Source organism: Buteo buteo, chromosome 4 (assembly GCF_964188355.1).
Source record: "Buteo buteo chromosome 4, bButBut1.hap1.1, whole genome shotgun sequence".
In the NCBI taxonomy this organism is placed as follows: domain Eukaryota; kingdom Metazoa; phylum Chordata; class Aves; order Accipitriformes; family Accipitridae; genus Buteo; species Buteo buteo.
Window position 1 is genome coordinate 11,383,744 of NC_134174.1, and position 15,978 is coordinate 11,399,721.

The 15,978-nt window shown below is 36.9% G+C and overlaps 1 protein-coding gene across 2 annotated transcripts in view; it reads left to right on the plus strand.

Moving 5' to 3' along the window:
- Positions 1-6,005, plus strand: part of HGF (hepatocyte growth factor) — a 60,481-nt gene extending 54,476 nt beyond the window's left edge. For both annotated transcript variants that reach the window (XM_075024740.1, XM_075024741.1), the window contains exon 18: positions 1,895-6,005. In XM_075024740.1, the coding sequence (XP_074880841.1) occupies positions 1,895-2,065 (171 nt within the window). In that variant the 3' untranslated portion in view covers positions 2,066-6,005. The remainder of the gene's footprint in view (positions 1-1,894) is intronic.
- Positions 6,006-15,978: the final 9,973 nt, after the last annotated feature.

The following is a 15,978-nucleotide window of genomic DNA, read 5'->3' on the forward strand; positions in this document are numbered from 1 at the left end:
ATAATAAGGACTGAAGTGGATTGTGTGCTAGCAACAGCAGTATATTATTTTGATTGAGTAGAAAACAAAAGCTGGAGCAAATTTAAATACTTAGTTAGATGAGGACTTGCATGCAACATACAAAGAGGTCACTGCTCAACAGAGTTGATAAAGTTATAAAGGAAGGAGAAAGATCCAAAAATGTACTGAAGTTCAGTATTAGTCAGAAGGCTGGAGCATTTGGTCTCCCTAATCAAGCCTGAGCAACGTATCAGTGAGGACAGGAGAACTACTTCAGTGAAAGTATAGTTTGATACAGTTATTTTGCTTGGAACTAGCTTTGATGATGGAGAAAGGATATCTGAGGAGAAATGCTGTAAATCATTTATTACAGGAAGATATCATTTTTTGTGTGGAAAATCTGCCTGATAAGATGATGGCTAGAAGAAGGGCAGTCATGAACATTATTATGCATTTAATATTTGGAGTCAAATAGATGTTTTCCTAATACTGATGTTAACCAAGTAGTGAAATTTTCCCTACACAAAGGTACTACCAAACCATAGGGAAGCAAGGTCTTCATCAGACTGAAGCCTCTTCCATTTATTATTAATATTCCACAGGATCATTTTGTTATTTTAAAGTATTTTCTTCAAAATCAAATATTTAATCATAAATGAGCTCCTAGACATGTCAAGGCTTACAAATGAAACATCTGCATGGAAGTCATCTGGGGATCCTGCACTTTGTTTTTCCCTGCAAAAAGAAACGGACTGAATTAATATTAGCAATCAGTCTTAATCACTGCATGGTTTCCTGCTCCCTGAGTTCCCCTTTGAAGCTACTTCCCTCAGCAGAGAACAGGCAGAGAAACAAAATCAGATTGGCAGGTGAAACTCCACTCCGAAAAGTGTTTTATGAGCCACTCTGATGGTACTGACATAGTTCATTGTTCGTGTGGGAACTAATCTGCAGTCAGTCAGAAAAAAAAAATGCAAACCAAATAAAGGTCAAGCATTGTTGTTTCTCTGGTGATCTGGAGAGAATACAATGCTAATTGTCAGCTTTTATTTTTTGAAACAACTTCTCACTATCCGATATGAACATTTACTGCCTTGTTTTGCAGCTAGTTTGCTAGGTTGAGTATACGTTTTGCCTGAGTAAAAACTGCAGTTTCTATGGTCAAGTCCCAAATCTATGTGAAGGTATCTAAATTACTGTTTCAATCTAATTTAAAATGCATGTATTTTAGTGCTAAATAAGACCCCAATCTGAGTTGACCATACTCCAAATTTTCACTGAATGCATGTACTGGTGCATAGATGTTTCATTCACTCAGCATAATGAAAAAGAGTATTTTAACAAGTTATGTCTCAAAATTATGTCTACAAAATATTACCTTTTATTACATTTGGGATCCCCCCGCCTATTAGTACACATAGATTCTCATCCTAGGGCTTTGCAAGATGAATGACTGACAGAAGGGTATGAACCTGGCTCTGTCAGTAGTCTTTGATGCAGTCTCTCATCATAACAAAGATGTTTATCAATCAACTCACTTTCTGCTTATCTGGTTTATAGGCACATAAACAAATATCATGCTTGCAGGTAGCTGAAAGAGGAGAGTAAGATCTGGTAGTCTGAATTCACTAAAATCACATGTAAAGATAGCTCACAGAGTTTAATTTGCATGGGAAGCCACCAAAGGTCAAAGGCCAACCTTGACTTTGGTTTTTATAAGTTCTAGTTTTGAAAAAGATATTGGAAACTGGTTTTTGTCCTATGGCAAGAGTAACTCTATTGCCTGTTTGTTGAGCTAAGTCATCCTAAAAAGAAGCGAGTCAATAGGAGACAGGTGGGAGCTGTGTCTTGAAGCATTTTGAGAAGTGACATTCATATGTTTATTTTTTCCTAGCGAGATTATGGTGGTCCCTTGGTTTGTGAACAAAACAGGCTGAAGATAGTAGTTGGTGTCATTGTTCCTGGCCGCGGATGTGCCATTCGAAATCGTCCCGGGATTTTTGTTCGGGTCTCGTATTACTCCCGGTGGATACACAAGATTATGATGACCTACAGAAAACCCTGAAAAACTTAACAACTTCCATTCAAAGAAAGATTTTGGACAGCATGGAATTAATGTCTAATGTAAAGATCAACAATTTTTTAACTACTTGATAGTCAAGTTTGTTGGTCTCCTTTTAATATTTATGGGTGTTTTTGGTGTTTTTTTGTCTATCAGTGTTGTTTTATAAATGTTGGAGTGACTTACAGTGTATGCAAGTATGGTGACATATCTCCTGAAGATACTTGAATGGGTAAACAATTTTGCAAGGATATTATTACTGGATGATAAAAGGTTTTGTAGAAATAGATCATATGACCTCTTTTATGCTGCTCTTCAGATTATCTTAGAAGGAGAAACAAATTACAGTTTTATTTAACACATCTGATTCTTTCTATGAGCCATATATTTCTCTACACATATGACAAAAGACCTACTGAGAGATATATGCATCTGTCAAGGACAGCATATATGATCATATTTCTCTTCCCCCCCTTATAAGAGGTCAAAGATGTAATATTTCATTAAAAATTAATTTCTTTAGAAATTAATATTTTCATTATTGATGGACTTTGACAAGCCTGCCACAAACAGAGTTCTCATAGAAGTCAGTATCACTTCCTTTTACACAGTCCTTATAGACTCTAGTTCTACACTTGGTTCCTTCAGTGTGTAAGTGGTTCACTAACAGATATCTCAAAAACACTTTTGGATGAGAGAAGAGACATAGAAGTGGATTGGCTAGCAAACTATCAATCATTTGTTTGAAGTTAGTACCAGAAATAACTGTGAATTTACCGTGCTAATGAGTATTTAATTCAGTTTGAAAAATGAGTCCTGATTAGCTACTGGCAGACTTTGGCTGTTAAAAGAAATTTCAATCAATTATGCCCAAATCTTTCTCAACAGATAAGTGTTAAATATTCAGTTGATTCTAGTTATTTCATGAAAGTAACTCTGTATTTACTGGCACCTGGCTGAGAGACTTAATACTGGGAAAAGTAAGTTATACATTAATAGTCTTTCAGAGACTTAAGATCTTTAATAAAACCTTACCTAGATTTGGTAAAAATTATTTTCTTTGTATAATTCCTTTCAGGGTAGTAAAGTTATTGCAGAGATTGATATGATCTTGTATGTAATATGGAAAACATCACCAGTAGTTTAGTAGCTTGTGTTTCCTGCCTGTATGTAGAACCATCATTTTCCTTTTTGTTGACAAGGAAAGGGAACAAATAATCAGCATCTATGAAAAGCGCTTGTTCTCTTTTAGGCATTTAGTTGTATGGCTGGAAGTATTATACAAATATGTTGTTATAGGCGGCACCAATTACCCTGTAATTTCTGGAAAATTGATACAACGTATATCCAATTGTTAGTTTTACTACTGTACATGTAATTGCAGAAGTAACTGCACTGTTACTTCACTTGTGACTATGTAATTGTAAATGTTTCCAGTAGCAAATTGTATGGTATGTGTATCATATCTAACTGCATAGCCGCTAAACTGACATCATGGTCTAGACATAAAAGGACATTTCATTACGAAGACGCAGGGTTGAATTCTGCCCTGACAGAAAGTAACCACTTCAGGGGAGCTGTCTTGGGAGGCAGCCGTCATCTTGACTCACCAAGTTATTTTCTTCAGCAGTGCACTTTGACTTCAGTGGGACTCAAATATGCTTGCACCTCCTGGTGAACTGGGATGAGTTTCGGCCCATGCTTAAGTGGCTTGGCTCACTGAGATTTGTGTCAAGCACCCAGAAGATTCTACTGGCACATAGGAAGAAGTCTTTCAGCAAGCAGAGCTTCTGAAATTCCTCCTGATGTAAATAGTCTCTTTGGACAAGATGCGACTTCTCTGTACAGTGGATCTGAGGTTATGGATGCTACGCAGATAGTCTGTCTCCATCTATTCTGGCTGCCTCTGAAGGCTTTATGCTCCTTTTGGGCTCTCTTACTTACGAGGCCTAAGGAAGGCAGGATTTAGCCTGTTGTAGTTACAGTTAATTATTGCCATGTATGTGAAGAGTGTATTCTTACTAAGTATATACTGACCATATCTTATTGACAGGATTAACTTTTTAAGAGAGACTTTTAAAAAACTCCAAGTGAGTTTTGTTTTCAGTCACAAGTAGAATGTGGATAAAATATATAATTCCATGTTCACTCTTTGTATTCTAAGAATTGTTATGTGCTCACTGTATTATATTTGCAGGCATTTTGTTATGTCTATCTAAAAAAATCAAATCCTAAAATATTTTAGTTAAAAGCTTCTGCTGTGCAGAAGACTGTGATTTTTATATATATATATACACATATATATATATGATAAAAATACTGTTTTTTGTTAGACAATGTGTAAGGATTTTTACCTGTTTGTTCTGGGCAGCGCCTCAGTAAAATAAACTGTGCAGAGTTGATGCTCCAGAACTTAACATGTTTGTATGCACTTGCTTATCAGGTGCTCTTGCTCTCCCTATCTCAGTATGGAGGGCACACGAGACTCTGAAGAGCAAGGGAAGAGAAGAATAATGATACGTGGCAATGAATTTGTACTTCATTTATTCCTGTGAATATTTCTTGTTGGTACCAATGGTACCGTACCAGGCAACTGTTATAACTACAGGATTCTCTTAAGAAAGGACACTCTATAGATATTTTTTCACTGTTCTAATATTTTTCTCTCTGTAATAACAAGGCAATCTGATCTAGTGCCCATCTAAATTGCTGGAAAGCCTCTTACTAACTTCAGTGGGATCTGGACTTTACTTTGTAGATGTGATTTTATTCATATTAGAATTGAAGGGTACAGAACTTAAATTCTTATCTAAGGACATTCTTAAACTCCATTGAATTTCATCTTCATTCTCCTTGCTGTAACTAATCCTTGGTCTCTGAAAAGTGTAATAACTGGATATAAAGTTTTGGAATTCAAACCTAAGAGGTGATTTTGTGCTACTGAAGTTAGTTTGACTTAATTACTGATTTTCTTTGGGCATTGGAACTGACTGATGCTTCTTCCTTTAATTAATGAAAACATTTTTTCCTTAAAAAAGCTTTTTTGCTATCTCTCTTTCTCTCATAAACCTCATGACCCTCAGAGAAACTGTAGCTCTCATTGGGAATGTACTGGTCTAGATTTTTGCTGCTACTGCTGAAATCTTCTTCTCTAGTTTAAGATTAAAATTCTCGGAGGCATTCTGCAAACCCTTGCTGCAGGTAATGCCAATGTACTTGACAGAGCTACTCACTTGAGTTAGAGCTTTTCAGATGAGGGTCCAAATATATCTCCGAGGGTCAAAATCTACTCAGGCAAAATGTCCCTTGAAGTCAGTGAATATGATTGCCAAAAGAGCAGGGGCTGAGAGTTGCTCAGTGCTTTTCCCTATGGCCATGCACTGAACTACAAGCATCCTTGTACACTGCAAAGCACACAGATTCTCAACTCCACGGCAACTGCAACAGGAGGTGAGGCTTTATCGCCATCCTTCTGGAAGGCTGGTTTTAAACTAGTTGACCCCCCCTGGAACCTGTATGAAACCTATTGGATTTGTTTGTTTCCTTATCAATTATTTTCTTCCTCCCTCACGTGCACTGGTATATTATTGATTTATGAATGTTGGGGCTGCTGGCAGGAACTAACATGGCTTTTCACCCTAAAATTTTACAGTGTTCCTTTTTAAACATACTCTTGGGCATTTATGTATGGTGTTTCCTTGCATGGGATCTAATTTCCACTAACTGTGGGATTCAGTGTATGATAAGAGTATTTTTTCATATTTAAGTGGGAAAAATAATGCTCCCATTAAATACAACTAGCTGAATGCCTAATGAAAAGGGAACACTGTGGTTATAACTTGTATTACAAATCTTCTGTAATTAATGACATCTTCATTAGTTAATAAAGTTGGTATTTTTGTAGCCTTGTTTATTCTTATTATTCTTAATAAAGTATTTTATAAAAAACAACAACTTAATTAGCATTATATTTCTTATTTAAAGAAGAAAGTTTGGAACCCCATTGCTTCCATTTCTAATTTCAGTGTGGGATTTTAGTGTGCAGAGTAAGGAAGGCTGGTACTTTAAAGATCTTCATTTGTCCAATAGAAAGATTGTGCATAAAATGAAAGATACAGCCAAATCCATGCTGTGATCCTGCTGAGTCTCCCCAGGAGCTTCCTGATGGAATTCTGCACTAAGAATGGCCAAAGCATATTACGGAGAGAGTATATTTGCAGTGAAAAGGATGTGCTTAACCTAAACATGAATATTTACCAAGAGGTTTGTAGTTCCTTACAGTTTCAGTATGAGAGGTTTGGAATTTTAAGTATTTCCTATAATGTACTTTACACTTCAGGAAAAGGCTCCCCTCACTTTATCACTTAGTACTACTGATGGTACGAAAGATGGTGCAAAGGATACCAATAACGCACAAACCTAGGTGCTGCTGCTGCACTTAATATCAAAACCAGCCAACAGCAATAGCTAGCAAAAAAGGAAAGAAGCAACACCGTTACTAACCCCATCAGATTAGTGCCTCTCTCCTGCCGAGTACTGTCAAGTTCCTATAGCATCCTCGCATTCTGGTTCAGTAAGTTCAAATAAGGGACAGTAAGCTCATTACTTTTTCATTATCCAGCTGAAATTTCAAAGTTCTAAGCATTTCTGGTTACACTGCAATTTTGATGATTTAAACATATATTTGCTAACAACTCCAGCTATATCAACAGTGAATCATTCCCCAAATAAATTCATGTGCAGAGTGTTTGAAGTCTGATTCTGAATTTTCCATGGTAAACATCACTTTCTTTTTGTTTGTAGTACAAAAAGGGGATTTTTCTAATTGATTCATGAAATCAGTGGATTTTATCAGGAACTCCTGAAATCAATGGGAAGCTTGCCAATAACTTCAACCATGCAGGAATGCTTCCAAAGTTATAAAAATCTAGAAATAGTCCATATGTGAAAACTTTATCTTGCTATAGTTTTACATTCAAAGTGTTAAGGATGTTCAGGTGACCTGTCTACCTCCTGGAAGCCATGAGAATTAACTGCTTGTACAAGAATTTGCACAACAAAGATCTATAAAGGGATATTGCCTTCTTATTACATTCTGTCATGGCTTTATCTTTTGTAGTTGCAAGAACGCTACAATCTGCAGATGATAAATGATGAAAACCCACATCGATGCTCAGTACTTGCTTTCTGCTCTTTGTTATTTAACAAGCCTCATGTAAACAGAGCAGGCCATTTAGTAGAGTTCAGTTGTGTATCTACTCTGCCTTCAAAAGCACCGATGTCTGGACAGATATGTTCCAATAAAAACCACGTGCAATAAATAGGAAAGAAAACAGCTGGGAGAAAAAAGGCAAACCATAAAAAGGTTAATACCAAAGTAAGCCCTAAAATGAACAGATAATTATTTTTTTTTCTTGTTGTCTCAGTTTTTATAACGTAGGATATACAGTGTGAAAGGCTGCAATAGAATAGTTTAATAGCCTTAGTTTTCGTAAAGCTGTTTCACCTTGGTTCAGAACACTTGGGAAGGTGCAATGACTTCTCCATATGGTCACAGAAGATATAGTGCAAGTTGTGCTTCTGTGTCTGAGGACCTGATCCTACTTGTATTGAAATCACTGTCAAAATTCCATCTTGGTCTAATGGGTAGGAGCTAAATCCTCCTTCTGAACCCCTTGGACCTTTTCATGGGACTGTTTCAGATCCTGACTTAGTCAAGCACTCAGGGCAGACAGGTACTGTGTGGCAGAGGAGGAAAGCGTATATTTTACTTCAAACCTGGGTGTCAGAGTTTCACTGCAGACTATCAACTTTGCTCAGTCAAAGCCTAACTGAATATAAGGATTGGTTGATTTTCTTACTATTCAAATATTTGTCACTAAAATAATAAGACTTAAAAAACCATGAAGGATCCAGTTACTATTAATGTAGTTTTTATATACATAATAATAAATTCCTTAGGGAATTCCTTAGGCAAAAACTCTCCACTAAAGAAAAAACTGTACCACCTCAGAGCCCAAGAGGTGTTGGCGTTTGCTTGTGATATCTCAAGGTGTGTCTAAGCTAGTGTTGTCCTCAGTTAGGTCATTTGATATATTCTACTACGAGAAAAAATATACACAGGAGAGTGCATTTCATAGTAATTTATTAAAAATAAGGCAGGAAATACAGCATTAGATGCATTCATTAGATTAGATGAGGCTAGTGTAAAACACAAACATGGATATAGTCCTTCTCTCCACTTGAGAAAGATTTTACCTTGAGTAATATGTGAGTTTATAGTATTTAATTCAGTTCAGATTATACTAACTGAAAATTTTCCAGATGGTTTTCTTTCCTTGAGGATTAATGTCAGCATGATACACAGACTGAGCAAATATGCATTTACATCAACATTGCTATTACAAACCATGTCAACAATAGTCTCATGTCTTGGGTGTAAATATGCCATCTGCTGTTCAGCCTTGTGTTCGACAGTACTGTAACTTCACATAGCACTTACAAAACTGCCATCACATAGTTTCTTCCTTTTTTTTTTTTTTTTTTTTTTTTTAAATTAAATGGAAGCTCAGAAAATTTTCTGTTCCCAGCAGTGTAAGTTGTGGAAGCTTTGCATTAAACATTCACTTGAGAGCCTCTGTTTTTCATTGCTGTGCATCCTCAGGAGACAGCTGAGTTCCAATTACTGCCTGATCCTATAATTCTTTGAAGTCTATGTTTCTGTTGGGAAATCCCCACATAGCCTTAATTTTTCCTGTTGAACACATTCAGAATATGTCTCTAAGAATACCTGTAGGAGTATTCACAGGACAAACTGAGAAGAAAGGACTTCCTACCAGGAGCACTTACCTCACTTTGCCTAATAACCAAGAATGACAATGGGAAGCTTAGTGGTGACAGCCAGGAGTATGAATTTTTCACATCCTGGATTTGCACATTTGTGATGGTAACCTGTAGTGTAAGCCTGAATTGCGAGAAAAAGTCTTCTGTGCCTCACCTCCTTTGCCCATGCTCCAGACTAGCTGGATCCAAACCAGCCCAATCGGTTCTGCAGTGACTGTGTTTACATATGTCTTTGTGTGTGTGCGTATTCATGTGTACACATGTATCTGTTCTTCCTAAAGCAATGTAGAAGCTCTAGCATTGGTGTTTATTGTCCTGGAAGCAGACGAGTAGACCTGATTAGTGTTCAGCCAGCTGTGTGCTGGTTTGGACCCATCAGTATAACTATAATCTACATGCGAAGGCCCCAAAACTTAGGAATTAAAAAGCTCAGCCTTGGCTCTTAAGATGCTCAACCCTCCAGGGAATCAGCACTAACCTTTTGCATCTACACTGCTAATTGAAATGGTGCATGCACATTTGGAGACCCTTATGGATGCTTTTTTTCCTTTTATTCCACTTTAACTTTGTTAGGTATCACCAGAAGCTGGCCTTAATGTCAAGACTGTCTTAAAAGCAAATATTCTTCCTGTATAAACCTGCTTCCTTACTGGAGCTCCTTCTGGACTGTTATCTTAGTTAATTTGGTTACGAGTCTCTTCTAAAGTTCTGGATGGGTTTTCCAGGCTGAATTCTCACTTTATGTTAGCAGAGAGGCCTGGCTGTATTTGTAAGCATGGTGTTCTTTAATCCCCTCCGATGCCACTTAGTGTTAACAACTTTTTAGTTCATATAACTCCCTAACAGTAATCCCTGAGCATTAATTCCTTTAACTTTCTACTGAGGTTTTTTATTTAACCATACCTTCCTGCCTGGTTTATACACATGCTTGGTAAAAAAAAAAAGAAGGGGAGGGGGAGGCTTTTCAGTTTTCTTCACCTGGCCTTTGCGTTAATGCTGCTAAATTTTCTTATCGGTACTTTTTCCCATTGTGACATGCAGATCTTACCAACTCAGTCTGCAGGAACATGTCAGTTTTATTGGTATGTTTGACAGAGACCAGGCTGGTTTCCAACTGAAATACATTTGTTTTCCCTCCAGTGTGCCGGCTTAGCTCCCCAGGCTCCCGCTCTGTGCGGGTTCCTCCAAAGAGGTATTTCCCTGCCTATTTGGGTATGGATTGTGCATTCCCTTTCAAAACTGGCGGCAGAGTTTCCTACCTTTCCCACTCCACGCTGGGGAGGATGGACTTTTCTTCCCATTTCCCTGACAAATTCTTCAGGAGCTTAAAATACTCCTTACCTTTAAAGCAATTTCTAACTAAATGTAGGAAGGAATCTGTGAAGCTGATGGGAGCTTGGGCAGCCAAAACTTACACAAGACACCTCACTTGAACATGAAACAAAAGTTTTGGATATGCTTCCCTTTTAATTATTTAAATATAGTCTTGGCATTCCCATATTCTTCTGAATGGTTATTATTTCAGACACTTAGGGAGAGTTTGTGACTTCCTTGCTCGGATCGGACGTGGTGAGGCAGTGATGTTTGCACAGGCTGCAGCACAGTGTGATCCAAGGGACTCCTCAACGCTGCTGACAGACAAGGACTCCAATTCTTTTTCTTCTCAACTGGGTTTTCTTGCTTATTTTCTTGTTTGTCTTGTTTGTTTGTTTGGTACTTTATTATTCTATTTTAATGCTGACAGGAAGAAAATAAACAGGGAAGAGTAGGGCTGGTGCAAGTGATGTGTTTGAACTGTCCGCTGGGTAAGATTTATGGTCTGCTAAGGACAGCTTTTTGGAATGTTCTTCTCTTCACTCCTCTCTTGGCAGTTTTCTTGGCCTCCTTAGCTGTCTGAAGACGCTTCACTTTCTCTATTTGGAAAGTTCTTTCCTCATTATCTTCTCTGTAAGGGTGGAAGTGATGAAGTCACTTTTTGTCTCTCCGCCCCCCCCCCCCCCCCCTGCCCCACACTGCTATCTATGTCCCTCAGGGCAGATTCAGCAACAGTACTGAGCATTTCACTGCAGGACATTTTCCTTCTGCAAAATACAGAGCAAAGGGCTACTTGGGCATACACGTGTCAAAGAACAAAGTATAGCAAATGCATTGAGTGGAGTGGCATTTCTACATTTGCCTTACTCTCTCCAGAGACCTCGCCTGTAAAGACAGAGCTCTGTGGTGTGTGAGACAGCAGAAAGAGAAAACTCACTCTGGAAAAGAGAAGAGTTGTCAGAAAAAACTGTTGCTTATACAGTAAGCTTCTGATTGCTCTTCAAGATGGGCTACTGCCTGCACATGAGTAGTGAATGGATGCCTGGCTTGAAAAAGAGAAGTTCTGTGGAGGCGAATGAAAAGGTTAAGGGCTACCCTCAGGGAATTTTAGGGGTGAGAAAGCAGAGGAATAATTTTAGGTCCCAGGCCATAGGAGTGGCCACTGAGGAACTACACAGCTTCTGACCACAGCTCATAGCCCCTCTTGTTGTCAGGTCTTTTTCTTTGGAAGATCGACCAAAGAGAAGAAATTCAACTTTGAGGGAGAAAATTCAGCAAGCTCTGCTGAAAACATTCATCAGCGTGTGACTGACTTCCCTGAAATCAGCCCTTTGCACATGGAGCTGGTTTGGTTTGGTTTGTTTTTTCTGCCTGCTATGGGCAGATTGAAGAAGTGGCCTGAACCGGTTTATGTCTGTATCTGAATTTAGTCAGTCTTTTGACTCCAGCTTAGAAGATGAAGATCAAGGGAAGAGAAGTTTTTTTAAAAAATGTTCTCTTTCAGGCCACATCCTTCCTATCGTTTTCCCAATTTCACACATTCATTAAAAGGGGAAATGTACTGCATACAGAAAACAAACCAAGCTCTCCAAGTGAGAACATATAGCAATTTCATTCAGAAACGCTCCTTTTAAGGCACAGAGTCTGTAAAAACCACACCAAGAGAATACTGTACTCTGCGGTCATTTGTTAGTAAAGCTGACAGGAAATCAAAACTGAAAGGATTCGTCTGTAACTGCCAACTTGCTGTAATGGAAGCCAGGGGAAATATATTTATCTGTTTACTTGACTAAGAAGAAAGAAACCAAAACATATTTTCCTCCAATAGTAGGGGAGATTAGACTGTTACTACTCACTTGTGTGCTAGACTTCCCTCCAGGCCTTTCCTAATGTTTTGTCTTACTTTCAAAACAAATAAAATATCAGCTTTTAGGAAAAGAAAATATTTCATAGAGTATAGAAAGTAAAAAGATCTTTAAGTACCTAACATTTCACCTTTACAGCCTTAAGGATATTGCCCAGTACTTCACTTTATTGAGAACTGTCTTTTTGTAGATTATTTTTGCACAATAGACATTGCATGCCTGTTATGTGGCACAAAACTGCAGCTGCAAAGATGGACAGCCCATTTAGAGGTATGACTCACTAGGCTTGGTTTTCCCTCCAAAATTAATTTTTATTCTATTGAAATAAATAACATGAACTAGAATGGATCTGATTACAGGAGTTTCTGTCACCTTAGGACTTATTTAAATAGATGCTAGGTCAGTTGAATCACATAGGACAGAAGATACTACCGATGTGATACTGGATGTGATCGCTGTAGTTAGGATCTCTGTAAGAAACATTTACATGATGATGTGAAGAATAAAACCAATCTGAAATATTCCAAGGTCAGGCTCAGCAGTGGATTTTGTCTTTGCTGCACTGCTCTGATGATACAGAGCTGCCATAAATTTCTTCAACTGCTGAATTTACAGCAGTTTTGCACTGCCGTGTAGCAGTGCAAAAAAAACCAGCTGGCAAATCTTGTCAAAGATATTTCATTTGATTAATTCTTCTGTCTGGGGAGATGCAGTGCAGTCTGTCAAACCATGAAAATAATAATAAAAAAAGATGTATTTCCTAGAGACTGCTAGCTGGGCAAAGCTTTTGTAGATGGAAGAGGGCAAGAACCAAAAGTGGATATTTTTCATAACAGGATATCTTTGATGTGAATCTTAACATAACTGTTTTTAGGGAAGTTGCATGAAAGAAAGCAGTCAGTTTATAGTGTGCAAGATAGCTGAACCACATAACTAACACACTAGGTTTTGGCCAATTTAAAAATTCCACAGCAAGAACCATCATATTTGTAGCAAGAGATGAATCTGTACATGTTATCATCATGCTGTAGTTTTTTATGCTTTTCAAATTCTGTCATGATTTTCAAAGTGCTGAGAAAGAATCTTATGCATAGACTTTCTGACATTATTCCTAAATATTGAATGTACCTATAGCAATTCAGCCAGAATAGGTAGACCGCCACTTCTGACATATTTAGCACTATAATATGAACATAAAATAATTATGCTGTAACAAACCACTTAGGTCCTCATTTGGGACCATAACTAAACATATGCTTGACTTCAAGCATAAACTTAAGTCCCATTGACAAGTGTCTTCCTTTGAAGATACAAATAATCCAGTGAATTTATAAAGCATTGTGACTTTAGCTGAATGTGGGTAAGGATTCTATTGGAGATGGGAATTGTTTATACAGTACCGAAGCCAGGAACACCATAAACATAAAAAAGACGTCCAAAACTGACATTAAAAATGTTAATGGCTCCTTTTCATTCCTTTTCCCTTTATAAAATAACAACTTAAAATGACATACAAAGGCTCAGCAACTGCAACTATGTGGAAAAGGACACATTTGAATTTACTTCTGCTTTAACCACAGCTTGTGTAACTCCTGTGAAAATAGATGTGGTGTTATGGTTTAGTCTTCAGAGTCTTATTAGATGCCTTATTTTATGTCTTTGTGTAGTTGAAAGGTAAGGCAGAGAACATTTTAATATCGTTGCACTTTAATAGTATTCACTCCAGTTACTTCAGAGTCTGTGGGGAGCACCTATAACTGGCCTGTGCTCTAGAGCTGAATTTAGAGTGTATATCTCTGCATCATCTATATTACTTGTTTACACACATCTCTTAGGATTCAGAATTACAAATGACAGATTGTATACGAGGCCTGACATTTATTTGATAGAATATAGAGATATATTTATAACATGATGATAACTGTATCTGATACATGCTTCATCTAAGATCAGCATGAAGCCCAAAACATTCACATGTGGCAGGGTCAAAACCCCTTTATGATTACATTATAGAATAATGATTACATTATAGAATAAAAGTATATGTGTATATGTGCAAAAGTCCCAGATCTTGGCTTTCCAAACTTTTTACTATAAATTAAACTCTCATCCATCCTCAGAGGGAATTCTGAGGATTAAAAAGCCTTGAAAAATATTCTTGAAAAGTGTACTATAAATACCTAAGTCACATAAATTATTTGATCAAGCCAATTGAATTATAATCAAGAAATTAAGCTAAATCATTTAGTGAACCTCAATTCCATAGCTCTACAAACAAGGCAATGGCTTTGAGATTAGCATGGAAGATTTGTGGATTAAAAATGAATGTTGATGGGAAGTGAGAATTCACATGGAAGAACTTGAGGACACCTCCTCCCTAGAGGAAGAGTTCTTAAGTAGTCCTTGCAATCAATGTATGTATCAATTCTTTATTATCATTAAGCTTTTTTTTTTTTTTTTTTTAATGACAATACAGATCATGGAACTAGAATTTATTGGAGTTGTATTTAGTTCTTGTCTCTGCCTCTGTCTTGTCATGAGTCACTTTATCTTTGACTGTCTGTTGTCCTCCATGTCTTTCCCACATTCAGTAATTTAACTCTTCAAGTTCCCTTTTTGCTACTAAAAATCATAGATTTCTAATGGACAGACTTTGTTTCGAAATGGAAATCAAAGACTGCTCATAAGAAAATGTGGAAAAAAAAATTGCTTATAGCTTCCTAAATAGAAGGTTTAATTTTAGAAATGCTCCCCTTTTAACAAATATCTTTAATCTTAATTCAGCCATAAATTCACTTAATTCTAATAAAAACACTTCCTTTTTTAGGTTTGAGTGTTGAGTTTGATGACACATTTTTATTCCAACTCTATTATGTTCAGTGCTTCAAATTGCTCTGCAAAATGCTATTGCTTTCTCCTGATTTCTCATGATAACATAGAAAGGTAATGAGCAGATGTTGCCTTCATTTTACAAAAGAATACATAGGTGAATCTGTGCTTCTAAGATTTGCAAGTTTTTAGTTATTTCTAGCTACTTACAACAACAATTTTCTATAGAACATGAAAAACATGAGAAAACTGGTACAGTTTTTGAAGACAGATGAGAACCTGAAGACCCCTAAATCCCTTTCATGTGTAAAAAACCAATAAACTCTGAATTTGTGTTTGTTTGTCTGTATTTCCTGAAGAAAATTTCACAAATTTGGGAATTATTGACTAGTTGTGAATTTTTTTGCATTTAACTGTAATGAACTGTATATCACAGTTGCTGATATAAATATATGAAGAAAAAAACCCCAACCAACCAGACCTACCTTTCCTCTAGCTCAGTGATTATCAGACATGAAGGTAATAATTTTAAGCATCTTTAAAAGAAAAGGAAAGGTACTATCACTGGTTTTTTTTTCCTTTCTAAAGTTATTACAACTCCACCTATTCAATCTTAATGTTAAAAAATATGATAGATATTTCAAGATCCTGCAGGTTTTTCATTTCACATCAGGCTACTTTTACACAATGATTTTCAGAATAATTTCCATATTGTTGGATTAACTAAACAAAATAGTTGCTGTATCCACCCCAAGATGAGATGCACACATTTTGTCCAGCAGCTATGTAGAAAAGTTTAGTACATGAAGTAATATATCCAAGTTGAACTGAAAGCGTAAGAGAAATTCTAAAGAGGTAGAATGCAACTAACACTGAAAGTTGGCAAAGACTTTACCCAGTTTAACACAAGCTGTTCCTCTCTAATATCATAGTGACAGTTTCATATAAATGACATTTCGTGAGTAATAAAATGACAAATACATCATTAAAATTAGAGACAGATTGCTAAATGGATTAGACTGCAAGTATCTTGGTTTTTTCTTTCTTCTTCCACATGCATATTTC